The sequence below is a fragment of the Lycorma delicatula genome, chromosome 4, assembly GCF_047948215.1.
Source record: "Lycorma delicatula isolate Av1 chromosome 4, ASM4794821v1, whole genome shotgun sequence".
NCBI classification, from domain to species: Eukaryota; Metazoa; Arthropoda; class Insecta; order Hemiptera; family Fulgoridae; genus Lycorma; species Lycorma delicatula.
The window spans coordinates 186,988,190-187,004,263 of record NC_134458.1 but is presented as its reverse complement, the minus strand read 5'-3'; the positions used below and the strand labels follow the sequence as shown (position 1 = coordinate 187,004,263).

The window sequence follows — 16,074 nt, the reverse complement described above, 5'->3', positions numbered from 1 at the left end:
ATACTCACAACACATTGACTAAGCATTTAGGATATAATGCAGCCTCTAACTTGTATGAAAGTTAAAAGAAGCAGATTCAAAATATTAAAATAAATTGTTTTACAGTTATGTCCAAGAAATTTCATATTCCTAGACAAATGTATACTTATATTAACCATCTTTCCAACATTTGCAAACAATAATCACCATTCACGTAGTCTTCAAAAAAATATATAATCAGAATAAGAATCATATCATCCTCGCCCATATCATAACATGAGAATTTATTTCCAACTCACACATAAAATGTTTCTTCTTACCCCCGAAAACTACATTCCTGGCTTGTGAATTACTATAAATTGTAGGGGAAAAAAACATTATTTTTATGTGGGGCACTAAATAAATTTGTAAGTCATGCTTATAAAGCACAGCAGGTTGCAACCCACTGTTCCATCTCTCCGTCCAATAATTCATTCACAAAAGTTGGTTAAAGTTTTTCATATTCAAATCTTTTTTAATATGATCATGCACTGTTGACCACGATATATTAAGTTCAGCAGCTTGTTTATGAATAAATTTCATTGGACTGCTCAACAGAATTGGCTGTAACAACAAATGTTTGCACTTCTTTCATTCACTATGCAGCCTGTCTTTTAACAGTGCAAGAAAATGCACTTTTCTGATCAAGCATTGTTGCTTTATGAGGTGGATGCTTGTACAAGGTGATGCATTCACAAAATGCATTCATTAATTATCAAGTTGTTTGTCATTCATGCACCCAAACATTTGTCACAACCACTTCTCAACACTGTATGGCGTCTGCTGACAACAGCAATGAGTTTGCAACTGTAACAAGAGAATGAGTAAATGTCTGTGTAATGCAAGTCACTCAAATAAAAACCAAAATTTGTTTAACATAGCTTAATTGATATTAAATAAAATTACAAATAAATTACCTGTTTTCCACATAATTTTCCCATCAAAAAAAATAGATTTTCTCCACTGGACAGTAGCTTCCTGATCCCATCATCAAAAAAAGCAAGACTGCTGCCCCAACAGCCAATTGCGCACAGAATGCTAGTCTGTGGGAAAGATCTTTGAATCTTTCCTTGGCTAAAACTTCTTTCAGCCAACCAAACATGTGGAAATACAAGTCTGGATTGTACAGTGGATATTCAAGAGTTATCCAATGAATTTTAGCAAGTTAATTGCAAGTCTGAGCTGTTGTATGCGGCCATACATTGTTGAAGGAGGATATTGCGAATTGATTGCTAGCATTATTCAATGCGATAGGCAGCCCTGACATCATCGAAAAACTGACAGTAGTAGGCTGCATTTACTGTCCTTTGTTTGAGCAGGAAATCAATCAGCAGCACACCTTTTGAGTCCCAAAACACAGTTGCCAGAACTTTTTAAACAGACAAGCATTTCTTGGCCTTGATCGGCACCCCCTCCCTGTTTTCCTACACTCCATACTTGTTCTCATGCTTTCTGGAGCATAGTGGCAGATCCACATTTTGACATAGGTCACAATACAGTTCAAAAGTGCCTCTCCTTCTTCTCCAAAGTGATTCAAAATGAAGTGACAGAAGTGACAGATGTCTTTCTGGAAATTTCTCTGTGCCTTAGTGAGAAAACATTGTATGCACACTCCCAACTCTTATGCCCACCTCTGATGCAATTTCAGCAATGGTTATGCAGCAGTTACCTTTCACAAGGTCATGAATGATCTGAATGTTGTCATCAATGATTCGCACACAATGTTTGTGACTTTTGTTCTCCACTGCATCATGGCCACTGTTAGGATATTTTTGACCCATCAAAAACTTGAGTTAAAACAGAGTAGCATCTCCAAATTGTGCCTGAAGTCTGATCAAAATTTCAAAGGATTGGACACCTTCATTGGCAAGAAATCTGATTACAATTTGTTTCTCAACAGACGATGGTACCTCCTGCTTACATATTTTGCTACTGATGAGGAAACATGACCTATGGACAAGGCTGGTGTTCCCCTACACACAGATCCAACTAACTACCCACAGTACTCCACCACATTCATTGCTCTTTCTCAATTTGCATGGCAAAATTCCAGCTTATATTTGAATGACCGTCATATTAAGAGCAAGGATACCAACTACAATAAAAAGATTACTTCTTAAGAACTGAATACCACGCGACTTTCAAAACAGTAGTAACATGTTAGTTGTAAAGGAATACAGGAACTTCTCAAACAAACTGTATGTATAAACAATTCGGCCAGATAGGTCATCCCAATGAATAAAGAGAAGGCAAGACTTTACACTGATATCTCCCATCCAACAAAGGTAAATATTTTATGATCATGAGAGTGCAATAACCTCTTAATAATATTCCACAGAAACAACACTTTCTAGACACAACTATCAAATTTTTACTAAAAAACTAAAACAAAATAACATACAAAACAAGAAATAAAAAAGAAGGTACATGATAAAAACAACAATCCTGCTTTGCAAAATGAACTAACACAGACATAAATTTGTTATGAATATACCGAAGTAACATCATATTCAATTATAGATGTAATTTAAAGAGCCTTTATCAAGTTGTAATGACACATTAAGATAGATAACAGGAAAGCAAAGTTGTAAAAAAAATTTTATTGTTATAGTTATTTTGTTATCAGATTTTAGCAGTATAAAAATGTAAAAAGGGATGTGCATCAACATACATACATAAATAAATATCACATTAAAGTAAATAAAAATTTTAATTCTCAAAAAAACACGCAACTAACCAAGTAATATGTCAGCATTTTCATTAAGATTTAAATACTTGAAGAAAAATTACATCATGTAATTACACTAAACAACATGGTAAATAAAAGCTAGACCTTTAGTCTACAACTAAATGTAAAAAATGTTACTTATTATATTCATACACTTAATTTTTAAAGTTTCATGTAAAATGTGGTCTGGAATATGGGAGGTGAAAATAGATGAACTGACAAGTTTATTGCAGTTAATTCTTTGCAGTTCCTTTTTCTGTTGTTTTTAGAACATTTCAATGAATTATATTACACTACATTCTACAAAACATAAGCTGTAAAACCAATTATCCATGAAACAAATGATACTGAAAAGAAACCTAATACATTAAAAGAATTGCCTGCTGCTAGCTATAGAACAACTGAAAGAATAAAGCCCAACAAGTCACAGCAAAAAAAAAATCATCTTTAATTCATTAACAACATACCTTTATCAATGAAGTTTCAGCAATACCTAATTCAATGTTATGATAATCTGGTGCTACTTTATTAAGACATAAGTAAACAGACGGTATTAAATCTTTTGGGCTTAAAATAATGACAGATCTAAAATAATTTGAAAGTATCTCTATGATTTTCAAACGACCTCTGATAGCTTCTATACATTCCATTGTACGAGCTAATGCCATGTATGGAACCCTGAAAAACATAAGAAAATTTTAACAGAATTTTATGTTAAAGCTTAGATGACCACAACAAACTCATTTCACTGTTTTCCTCCAAAATAAAATTATGATGTCATATGAAAACATAAATGTTTTGTATAAAACTAGATAAAATGTCTGCAGAGAGTTGCAAAATCAGAAATTCATGCCAATTAGAGTTATTCAAATACAGGTTGGTAATCATCATCAAAAGGAAAGCTTAATATATATCATTCAATCATTAATTATAAATATCTCCAGGTAAATATGAACATGTTAATGCTGGTATTTTTTCCTGAAAGTTAATTATGTATGAAAACACATTTGTCGAGAATTTTTCTCAAAAAATATGAAATTTCCAAACTCATACGATCTTTTTAATACTTCCAAACTCATAAATCTAATTTGTAAACATAATTACAATTAATGTAAGTACATAAAAAGCAAAAATTGCTAACAAATATCATATAATGCTGAATACCATACCTAACACTGTAACACAGTTAAAAATATAAAACTAACAATAACAATCTATAAATCATAGAATTAACAAGTCAATTTTGTATATTTTGTTTCCTAGTTTGTGCAAACTATAACTAAAATATTTATAAATTTAATTTTTATTGTATTCTGGCTGAGCACAATATCTTGCTTTAAATAACAGAATATTAAAAACAGCTCAAAATGCAGATTGGACATCATTCAGAATAAGATGGAATGTTACCAGATTAACAAACTCAATAATCATAATCACATGTTAAATTTAAAAAAACAAGATGATTGAACACAACTCCAATATCTTGATTAATCCTAGAACACTAATGCATTTTAAGAGGTGCTTATAAATGCGGATACATAAAATTTAACTGGTTTATAAAAGCAGCACAATAAAAATAAGTTCATTTAATAATAAAATTGCATAACTACATTGAAACATCATTAAAAATAATCCATACATGTAATTAAACTAAATGTATATACTTCGTAATGCAATAGTAGAAAAATTACGGAAAACATTATATCTCAATTATAGTATTTTATGCTGCATTTTGTTCTCTGTTTTTCACTGTTTATGTTTCATAATTCATACAATACTATAAAATACAAACATTAAATAATAAAAAAATTAAAGACTAATTAAAAAGTAAATCAACATTATAAATACTATATAAATTAGTTAATATTTATAACAATTTACTTCCCTACAAATAAAAAATTTACTATCGTTAATAAGAGCAACTATCAAATATGGCCAAAAAAAACAGAACAAATCACAAATATGAACAAAAAACAGAATGTTAAACAAATATGTCCATTTAGTGGCACTTAGGGCATTTTTTTTTTTATGTTCACCAGATATTACATTATCACAGCCACAGTACGTCATCGGAATTTCTTCACTTCAGAAGACAAATTACAATTTTCTTCTAATCTTCTTTTCAGCCACCTTAATGACAGTTGTTCATATACTCTACCGTGAACAAGAGCCATGATAGAGGTTTTTGTTTATAATCAACGCTGGCGGCAGATCTATAAAGTTGTGTAAATATATTACGCACACATTTACACAAGCTATGTTGATCATATTATAAAAGAAACACAGAGGCCACTATTTAGTTTTTTCCCTTTCATAGCATTATAAGTCATAATTATCGTTGGTTTCTTCCGGATGCATTGTTGATTAATGTGACTGATATGTTGCTTTTAACTTTGTAAGATACGGTTGTAACATTGCCATGAAATAAAAACATACAGCTTCCAATTTCATGATTCTTATATTTCAAGTCTTTGAAGTCCACAGACAGTTCACATTAATTTTTTTTTTATTATCCCAACCATTGTCAGACGGCATACTTGCAGAAAAAATTCTGCCACTGGTACACTCGTGAACAAACTATCTACTGTAATGTTCCTACTTGAGCCTGATACTGTTTCATGCACTATCTTTCCAATGAAGGGGCAACTGGCTTCTTTTTGGGAACAAAGCCTTTCCCCAAGTACAGCATGCATTTATCATATGTGTCACATATCATTATGATTTTGATTCCACACTTATTGGGCTCAATTGGAATATACAAACGGACCAAGCATTTTTTTTTTAAAACCCACCAACTGCTCATCAATTTTCAAATATGAACCACGTTTGTAGTTCACCTTGTAATTGTCAATAAAAATGTTCCAAATTCAGGGATTGCAGCAAACTTGTTTGTCTCTTTATGTTCCTTTCTCATTCTTTTGTCATCAAACCTCACCTCAGACATTCAATTAAAAATGTGAACTGCCTCTCATACATTGCTACCTGAAATTCTTTACTGCTAAAACTTGTATCAAATATTGACTTAATAGGTAGGTGATTGTTTTTTTAGAAATTCCGATAGTATCAACAAACCAAAAATTGCATTCATTTCGTCCATATCTACATTTCTCAGTGAACCATCATCGGGATTTTTGTACACCATCTGCTTCACAGAAATTTCTTCATTAGTGTGTTTAATAATCTTTTTCAGAATATTGTCGCTAAAGAAAAGTCTGAAATATTTGTCAGGTTCGGAGCTGGTCCTGGTGTAATGTGTACAATATTTCTGGTTGGAAATTTCCCAGTGATTTGGTATTCTGGGTCTACCACACATAATCATCCATACCTGTCAGGGTGGAGGAGTATCAGGTTTGATAATAGATTCTACATTTTTGTTGGATTCATTATTTTTGTTTATTTTTCAGTTGTTTGATGTTCTAGTTGAAGACTCATTGAAATTGTTTCCTCTCATTTTCATGATCTGAAGTTTTTCATTTTTTAGTAGTACTCGATGTTATTTATCGGTTGTATAACTTGTTCATTTTCATCAAGATCACTGTCTGGTACATAATCCAGGTCTTTGTCACTGTCATATTCATCCTTGTCAAAACAATATTCTTCAAATTCTTAAACATCATCATCACTTCCAAATCCCCTTCTACTATAACTGAATCATCACAATCAGGCAGCGAGCATTTCTATTTATCTGTTTATACATCTTCATTATTAGACCACATAATAATTATGTATGAAAACTGCACATTTTTATAGCATACATAAGAATGACATAAAAATACTGCACACTATCACAATCAATATTTCAAACTGATGTGTAAAATTTTTTTACAGTTACTAGACATGTAAATTTGACGTAAAGAGAACACAGAAGGAGAATCGGAGAAACTAACAAGCACATGAACTACATACAATCACAGCATCTTAATTGCAACTAACAGGAGAAAGCACTGCTGAAAGTGGGAGCCTCTAGTACCTGGTTAGGAGGAAGGTTTGGAATTAAAACAAAGTTTATGTAAAATTTACATGCTTAGTGTTCTAGGGTTAATCAGTCCCAGGTAACAAAAAATCCTTTGGTTAACCAACAATGATTATTTATTTTCATTTACAAAACAATTTTTTGTTATTTGTTCACAAAGATCTTACATTCTAGCAACTAATAATTCATAAGAGAATTATGTAACAGCATCAGTCAACTGGATTCATCCAACTTACAACCAAATAAACCCACCTCATCTTGAATGAATATAATTCTATATGCAAAATTAATTGATTACATAAGCCTGCGATGGTTGTGTTTTTTAGATTTTGATAACTGATTTTTAAATTTTTTTAGCACTGAGTCCAAAAATAATCTTGATTTTTTTCATCATGTCAGGATTTTTGTAAATCACAATTTCAAAATCTGTAAACAGTTGAAAAATTGTGAAAATGTAATACAATAAAATAGATATAAACAGTTTTTATTTTTTATAGTGAATTAATATAATATATTCACCTTTTTGGCTTATACTCTGCATTCTTGTAGCAAAACAGTTGAGTGGTCTGAAGAGGAGGGTGGAGGGGGGTCATTGACCCCCTAATTTCTAATGAAAATTTTAATTATTTTATTAATTTTTATGACACAAGTCATGCCTTCGGAATCCACTCCCTCTCTTAATCTCTTCACCCACCCTTAATGATGAAGTATGTAAAATACTTACAACTTTATTCCATGTGTCAAAGTTTCTTTGATGGCTTATACTCTGCTTTGCGTTTTTCCTTCTATAGTCTCTGCAGGGTTCATCTCGGTGTAACATCCAGCAGTAGTCTGCCATCTTCATAGTTGTCCATTTTCCTTGATACCTCCTTTCCATTTCTTTCATGTCCTGATGAAATCTCTCACCCATCTCTTTGCTAACGGCAGCCAGATTTTCAGGAAAATAGTCCACATGTGAATTTAGTAAGTGAACCTCCAAGCTCATGGAATAGTCTAAATTTTTGTACTTCTGAAGCCCGTTCTCAACGACTGATTTGAAGTTCAGATCCTACTTATTGCCCAGAAACTTGGTTAATATGTTTTTAAAGGCTCCCCAGGCTTCTTTTCCTGCAACTTCCATTTGTTTCCTAAAATTACCAACATTGAGAAGTTTTCTAATGTCAGGACCAGTAAAGACACCCTCCTCTTTAGTTTGGTCGTTGATAAGACTAGAAATTTGTCACAAATATATTTAAAATAATTATCGTAACCCTCTTTTAAATGGAGATAATTTCTGACAAGTACTGACGGATAAATATTCCTACTGTGAAAGAGAACAACTTTGAGGCTTCTTTTGGACGAATCTTTATAACAATCTCCAGTTAGTACTTTTGTATGGAATGTTAAATAAACGCAAAAGTCCACGTACATCAGTGCAGAAAACTAATTCTTCTTCTTCTTCTGAAAAGTATAGAAGAAAATTCTTTTCTCTGTACTTGAACCAGGAAAATGAGATGCAGCTGCTAGCAGGTTCTTCTCTTTAAGCTTCAAACCAAGTAATTCTGAATTTTCTTTGGTCATATGTAAGTCTCAAACCATATCATTTAGTTCAGATTGTTAGTACAGCTCTGGTGCACAGCTATCTCTGGGTGTGTACTCCTCGATGTTATCTTCATTTACATCACTTATGAAACAGTCTATTTCAGGTGATTTTTGGTGGAATTGGCACTGATACGTCTGGACCATGAGGAAACTGGTATGAAGGAGGCAGCATATTTGGGTAGACAATTCTTTTTTTATTCTACAAATTGAAACCGTGACCAGTTGAACAAAAGTAACAACCATTGGTGTGATTTTGTGGCTCTCGGCACACCATTGGAACTCCAAATCTAAACACTTCTTGTTCATCCTTTGACCACTGCCTCAGTCCTTCAACACATATGTAGCAAACGTAGTGGGGTGGCCAAGTTTTGTCTTAATCTCCTATTTTCACTCCGAAATACATGATGTACACTTGTCAAACAAACCTTGTTATATTTCTAAAATGCGTTTCCACCATTAACTCACCACACAAATGTAACAAAAAGAATCTGCAGAATTTTTGCAGCCTCTTAAAGCCATTTTGAAAACAGAAAATTTACTTTATGGCCTGAAAGTATATTTTCCACCAACAAAAATGCATTTGATCACCAAAGACAGAAAAACTTGATTTACACATGCTGATGGTTGAAACAACACTGACAGTAGTTGCACAGTGCATGAGTGGCGAGGAAAACTGCCAATAAACAAGTTACATCTTGCTAAGTCTTGTCTTGTCATAATCTGTCAGCCAAACTCACCACCATCTCGCCAACCTCTTCAGACCATTCAACTGTTTAGCTATAAGAATGCATACCATAAGCCAAAAAGTGAATATATTATATTAATTTATCATAAAAAAACTGTCGATTTTATAAGATCACATTTTCGCAATTTTTCAACTTTTTATAAATTTTGATTTGCAAGTTGTAAAAAATCTTGACGTAATGGAAAAATGGCGGTTATTTTCGGATTCAGCACTAAAAAATACATAGGAATCGATTATCAAAAGTTAAAAACATTCCACAACCCAAATTTTACAACCTTGTGTTACTAATGAAAACATGCACATTCAGTCAGACTGAAATGATACAACAATAAATTTAAATAATCACAAGATTAAAACAACTTTGAAAATATCCTAAATTAAGTTTTTGAAAATATTTTAATTTTTAGCATTCAATTACTCAGGAACCACTAAAAAGTGAAAATAATATGGTTCAAATCACATTCAAACATTCTGTCATCTTTTGGGTTTAAACAAAATACATTAATAAATATGATGTTTTTATAACAATACTTGTAAACATAATTATAAACAAATAATATACATGCATAATAATAATATAAAATACATAATAGATAAACAAATGGTGAAAATAAAACAAACTTATTTACTTTTCACCATGTTTCCAAGAGGCATCATCAATTGGATGATATTTAGGTTTGGATGGATAATAATCTAGATCCTTTGTATCATTATCACATTCATTAGAAATGTTAGCTTTTGGTTCATTACTTTCAACAGTTACATTACTCTTATTTTCCCTTTTTTCTTCTTTGTTAACAGTTTTTTCAGTTAGTATTTCAGCAGACTCTTTTTTTTTATTTTCTTTATTTTCCTCTTTCTCTTTATTTACTGTTTTGTCAACTGCTTTTTTAGGTGCTGAAACATATTAAAAAAAACTGGCATTAATCTTAAATAAACATGTAAATAAATAAAAATAATAAATCACTCTGTAGTAACATTATCATAAACAAAGCATTGTTACGCAGTTACAGAACTGTAAACCTAATCAAAACTATAAATAACTACATAATCTTCTGTACAATGATAATCTTTTCGGGATACCTTGCGAACTACATCAGATGCTCTAATTATATTTATGGTTCCAAACTAGAATCTTCAATAGTCAAACCAACCACTTCTTAACTAGGGTTCAGTTGGATCGCAGCTCTGCTTGTGGAACTGTCTAGGAACTGGTTCCTATCTAGGGATTGCTATAACAGTTAAAATAAGTAGCAGAAACTAATAGTTGGCCTGCCTACTTTTCTTCTTAAAAAAAATTAAGAAAAGAAATAATTCATAAATCTATTTTTCATGTAATTAATTAATCACTTGAACATGACAGATAATCATATTCCATGTCACTGAACTCAGAAATAATTTAAGTATACAAGAGAATCTTGCATCTTAGATAAAATATCGCCTTAAATCGTTCATTTATTGCATCTTTCTAATATATTATAATAATAAAACTAGTAAGTGTTATTATTAGAAAGTAAATCAACTCACTTGTTAAGTAAATAGCATATGAATTAGGTTATGCTGTGAATTTAATTATCACGTTTCATATACTTTCACAGTCTTGATTAAAACCATTCCACAATTGATTAAGCTAATGTTCTACATAGTATTATGACTTTGTTATATTCTAGTGAAGTGTTTGTGATTTTTTTAAGAACACATAAAAACGTACAGTAGTGTAGTGGTAAAGAACACTAATATCATGTGATTTTCCTGTGACTGGCTAAACGGAAGATGTTTCTCATTTAGCAAGACCTGAAAGTATTAATCTATAGAAAAAAAAAGAGAATTTATTTTACACTGAGTAGTGGTTAAACTTCATATTTAAAACAACTTAGTTTTTATTATCAATGGAATATACTTCTAAAAGATGTCTTTACAAAAATCTTTTAGAAATATCATGTAGTTTCTAAATAGCATTTGATTATACATGGCATATTCATAAAGTAAGGATCGTCAGCTTATATTTACATATTAGTGGGTCTGAACAGTTTCATGCATGTAGGGCCATCTATCGACTACTTACAAAGCCAATGCAGTTGTTGTTTTGATTCAGAAGTCGTTTGTCTGCCGATGAATGCAGATCGCATTCATCGGCAGACAAACATGACAAATGTCATGTAATAGTGTGTAGGCAGACAAATGACAAGTTTGTCTGTGACAATCGTTTCTCCCGCCAGTTATGAAGTGTGTGCTGTGATTCGATTTTTGTGTGCAAGTATCTTCAGCTGCTGAAATTCATTGGGAATTGTGCATAGTGTATGGACCTACGGTAATGAGTGAAGGATGAGATCAGTGGTTGACTGAAAACAATCCTCCCCTTACATCAAGCGGCAAAATTAAATGAGCATCAGCAGCTACAATTACAGAATGGATTTTGAAAGCTTGGAATAATTTGCCATCAAAAATTGTTAAAAAGTCATTCTTGAAATGCTGCTAGTCATATGTATTTGATGGTTTTGAAGACAGTGATGTACTTTTGAACCACAGTGACACAAATGAATCCGACTCAGATGAAACTGACGATGATGACTCAACAACAACATAGAAAGCTAACGAGACACACTGTTTAGTCACAAAAAATTACTGTGATTAGTGATAAAATATTGTACTTATAAAGCTAAATACGTACGTAGCTATCTACATTACATTTGAGGTACTAAAATACAAAATATTGTAGAAAGTGCTTTCAATTTAGGTGTTTTACTGCATATTTGGATTATTCAGTAAATTCGTTACTACTATTTAATTTTTTATATTTATTTTTCAAAATAGGATTAAAAATTTTAAATTTTTTAATTTCATATTTTTAAAATTTATGACCACATATTTTTATACGTTATAATTTTAATGGTTTGAATTTAATGTGCGATTTGGAAGAAAAAGTTTAACTGATAATGTGGGAAAATCTCAAAAGCGCTATTAGAAAAAAATAATAAGCGTAAGGTAAGAAGCATTATCAAATTCTGTACTCTTGGTGGTAAACCATTTATATACTTTTGTCTTTGAGATATTCGTAAAGGAGGGGAATATAGACAAACACAATAATAAAAGAATTGTTTTTGCTAAATATATATATATATATTTTCCCCATATGTTGTTAACATGTTTCATTGATTTTAATAGTAGGTCAAAACTGCCACTGTTGCAATCAACAATTTTATGAGGTATGACTGTAAAATCTCTGATATATCAGATTCAAACAAATTTGAAGTTTTTGTCACTGCAGTCTAGCTTTTTTTTTTTAAGTTTGTTTGAAGAATAATTAATTAATATTCTTCGGTGTTAGAGTGAAGCACAAAAATTGCAATCCAACAACTCTGTTAAGTACTTGTGAGTGTTATGAAGTAGAACAGAAGAATGAAGATGTCCAAAAAAGCAAAGGCAAAAACAGAGTTAAAATACACTGATGGAAATGTCTACCATTGCATTTACATCAGTGGCATTCTGACAGAGGCCTAGATAACAACTGTGATATACAATCAGTAATTGAGGATCAAAAAGATGACCTCCAGTAAAGCCTAACAGGGCTAGGAACAGAGAAGGTGGTGTAGCAATCAGAATCATCACAAGGTGGATGTCTTCCCCTTAGGGGTTCAGGATGTTCTGTAATGGCTTATATTAAAATCTATTATTCCTGGTATGTTTTACAGGTGTTATGTTTTTTCAGTGATTCATGATATCCTAAATTTTATCGCTATGCTGTTTTGTGTTCTTTGTATGTATTATATAATTAGCCAGATTTTACATACAGAGAAGATGTGGACTGCAAAAAATGTAATTTAAAGAAATTAATACTGTATATATATATATATATATATATATATATATATATATATATACAGTGGTACCTTGAGATACGAATGTCCTAACATACGAATGTTTTGAGATACAACATGAAATATTCTAAAATTTATACCTCGACATACAACGAAAAATTTGAGATACGAATTTGCGATGTGCGATAATTGCATAGGTGATCCCTAGATGGCAGAGCGTTCGCTCAGCTTTCCTCCCGCCGCTTCTGCCCGCTATGTCGCTCTGTTTGGTTGTTGAGACCAGACTCCTCTATATGGCCGCCACGACATGTTATTCGCTTTGTTTGTGCCTGTTTTTCGTGTCATTTTGGATACTATATATACTGTACTCTGCATATTTTGTTATTTTAGCCATGGATCCCAAAGTTAAAGACAAAACTGGTGAAAAGAAAAAGCCTAAGAAAATGATCTCAATGGAAGCGAAACATGAAATTATTGCAAAGTATGAGCGTGGCGTTCGTATCATATCAGGAAGTGTCAGATTTTGTGGAAAAAAGAGACCCAGAGAAATTGTCTACAGGGTGAGCGAATGCCTTATTTGATGATAGGTGTCTCACATTCTTTCGTAACATTTTAAAAAGAATGCAGAAACAGACCACTCTCGATCGTTACCTTGTGAAGGTCTCATGCAGTGAAAGTCAGGAAAGTGAGACCAAAAAGGCCCGACGTTAAAGTGATGATTAATAAACATTGTGTGTTATTAATATATTAATAAATAAATTAATAAACATTATGTGTGTTATTACTAGTTTATTTATATACAAATTGTGTATATTATATGTAATTTAACTGTGTTTTGGGTTAGTTTCATATCACTAGAACGCATTAATATATATTACATTATTTTAATTGGGAAAAATTGCTTTGAGATACGATTTTTTTGCCATACGACGATGATCACATAACGAATTAAATTTGTATCTCAAGGTACCACTGTATATATATATATATATATATATATATATATTTGTTCTGTATCAATACTGTCAATGATGTGAATTTTAAAAAGGTGTTAAATTTTTTTATTAGTAAAGTTAAAAAAAAAGACTTAAAGAGAAATTGAAATTGGTTCTGGATAAATATATTTAACATATCCAACAGTTAAAAGAATATTTTAACACAAACTGCTTCTAAATTTACTACAACTCAACCATTGGTAGGTGAATTCAACCCCAAGAAAGCATATGTTACTGAGTTCACCATAACTGTGATACGGTTCCACAGGTCGGCCAGATTTGTTGGTAGAAGTGGTATGTAAACTACATTTCTCACAAACCCCCATAAGAAAAAATCACCTGATGGTCCGACATCAGGTGATCTTGGAGGCCAGAACTGAAGAGCTAATGTGTCTTCATTCCTAATGTGTCCTATGCATCATTGAGGTAAAGATTCATTCAGAAAGTGGGGTTAACATCTAGGTATCAAGGAAAAGCCAGTTTTCCAGTAAGTCCTGATATGTTATCCTAATAACCATGTGTTCCGCAAAAAAGAATGATCCACAAACCTTTGTTTATTAAAGGGCGCAAAACATATGAACCATGGGGGAATCTCTCATGTTGCAGTGTGTCATGAGGATTTTCTAGACACTATATGTGGTCAGTGTCTATTCACTTTTCCACTAAGATTAACATCGCTTAGTTGCTAAGAATTAAATGCAAAAGAAAAATGTCATCCTCCATGTTTTCAAGCATTTGATCTCAAAATTCAATATGCTTTGGTTTGTCACCTCAGTAAAGAGCCTGTAAAAGTTGCAGGCAGTATGGCTTGAAAAGTAAACACTTCACAACACGCCAGACAGTTAGCTGAGGTATTCCTAGTTCTCTGCTCGCTCTATGGGTTGACTTTCTTGGCTTTGTTCAATTTGTCTCATGTTCACCTCTGCCACACGCGGTCAGCCTGTGTTCTCGTCTTCAGAGAGACACCCTGTTTTGTTCAAGCTGGTGAAACTAACAAAATATGTTCTTCCTTGGAAGGTCATGTTAAATCAGAGATGAAACACAAATTATATTGCAGCTGCCGACTGAAATTTGCCATACTCAAGAAAACAGAAAACCTTGTGATGCACTGTAGTCATCTTAATCACAACTGACACATAATGGTGATGCAAACACTCTAGCAGTTGTTAACACAACTACATGCGTTCTAGCAATGTTATATTTGAAACTTTTGGTCCTACACTCTCACTACTATATAGTTCGGTCGGATATAATGTGTAATTCAGGAAATATAGTTACTAAATTTAATCCATCAATTAGAATTGCCCTGTAAATATGGAATACAGTGCAACTCATAAACCAAACTTACCAAAAAAGTCTTGTAACGACTTTCTAACATTTCCTTTATTATTATAATTGGCTGAATTTGTTTTCTTCTTTTCATCTTTTGGGCTTTTCTTAGGAAATACAGATTCTTTAGAAGATTTGGGATTTTTCTTTGAAGATTCTTTTTTAGGAGAAATTTTGGATTTCTTTTCAGGTACAGCATCATTAGAATCATCAGAATCATCTGACAGGATTTTATTCTTTTTTCTATTTGTTCTACTTAATTTTACAGGGCTATCTTCTACTGATGAGTCATCAAATTTCTCCATTTCAGTCTTTATTTTCTCCTTATCCACCTCTGAAATTACTTCATTTTGTTTTACAGGAGATTTTGATATTTCTCTTTTCTGAACATTGATAACTGTATTCTCAACTTCATCCTTACTATCATTAATTAATTCTTTATCATAATTAACAGCATCAGTTTTATTCTCTGCAAAACAAATAAACACAATTCAAAGTATGTTTATATTAAAAAAAAAACATATGTAATGTATATACACACACCTATCCATAGAAAAAAGGAATTAAAAGGTAAATGGAGAAAATAGAATATTATAACAATTTTGAAGTAATAAAGTAAATAAGAAGGCAATCAATAAGATGGTAAAAAAAGTTGAAAGAGCTATTAGTTCCTACATTACAATTAATGATTTATATTAGGAGAGTTTTTTTATCTTTTACTTCCTCATATCATTAATTGCAATGAACAAATTAGAGCTTTTTTTTAACTATTTACACAGTTATTTAATATGTATCCTTTAACTTTATTCTAATGGTATGCAGAGGTATCAAAATAGGGAAACAAGAAAGAAATTACAAGAAGTGTTAATGAAATATATTGGAAGCAG

General features: G+C 31.8%; 1 protein-coding gene across 3 annotated transcripts in view; it reads right to left on the bottom strand.

Moving 5' to 3' along the window:
• DNAlig1 (DNA ligase 1) overlaps positions 1-16,074 on the bottom strand; it is a 117,332-nt gene that overhangs the window by 54,041 nt on the left and 47,217 nt on the right. For all 3 annotated transcript variants that reach the window (XM_075364862.1, XM_075364861.1, XM_075364863.1), the window contains 3 exons: positions 15,207-15,656; positions 9,675-9,942; positions 3,214-3,424 (listed from right to left, as the gene is read on the bottom strand). In XM_075364862.1, the coding sequence (XP_075220977.1) occupies positions 3,214-3,424; positions 9,675-9,942; positions 15,207-15,656 (929 nt within the window). The remainder of the gene's footprint in view (positions 1-3,213; positions 3,425-9,674; positions 9,943-15,206; positions 15,657-16,074) is intronic.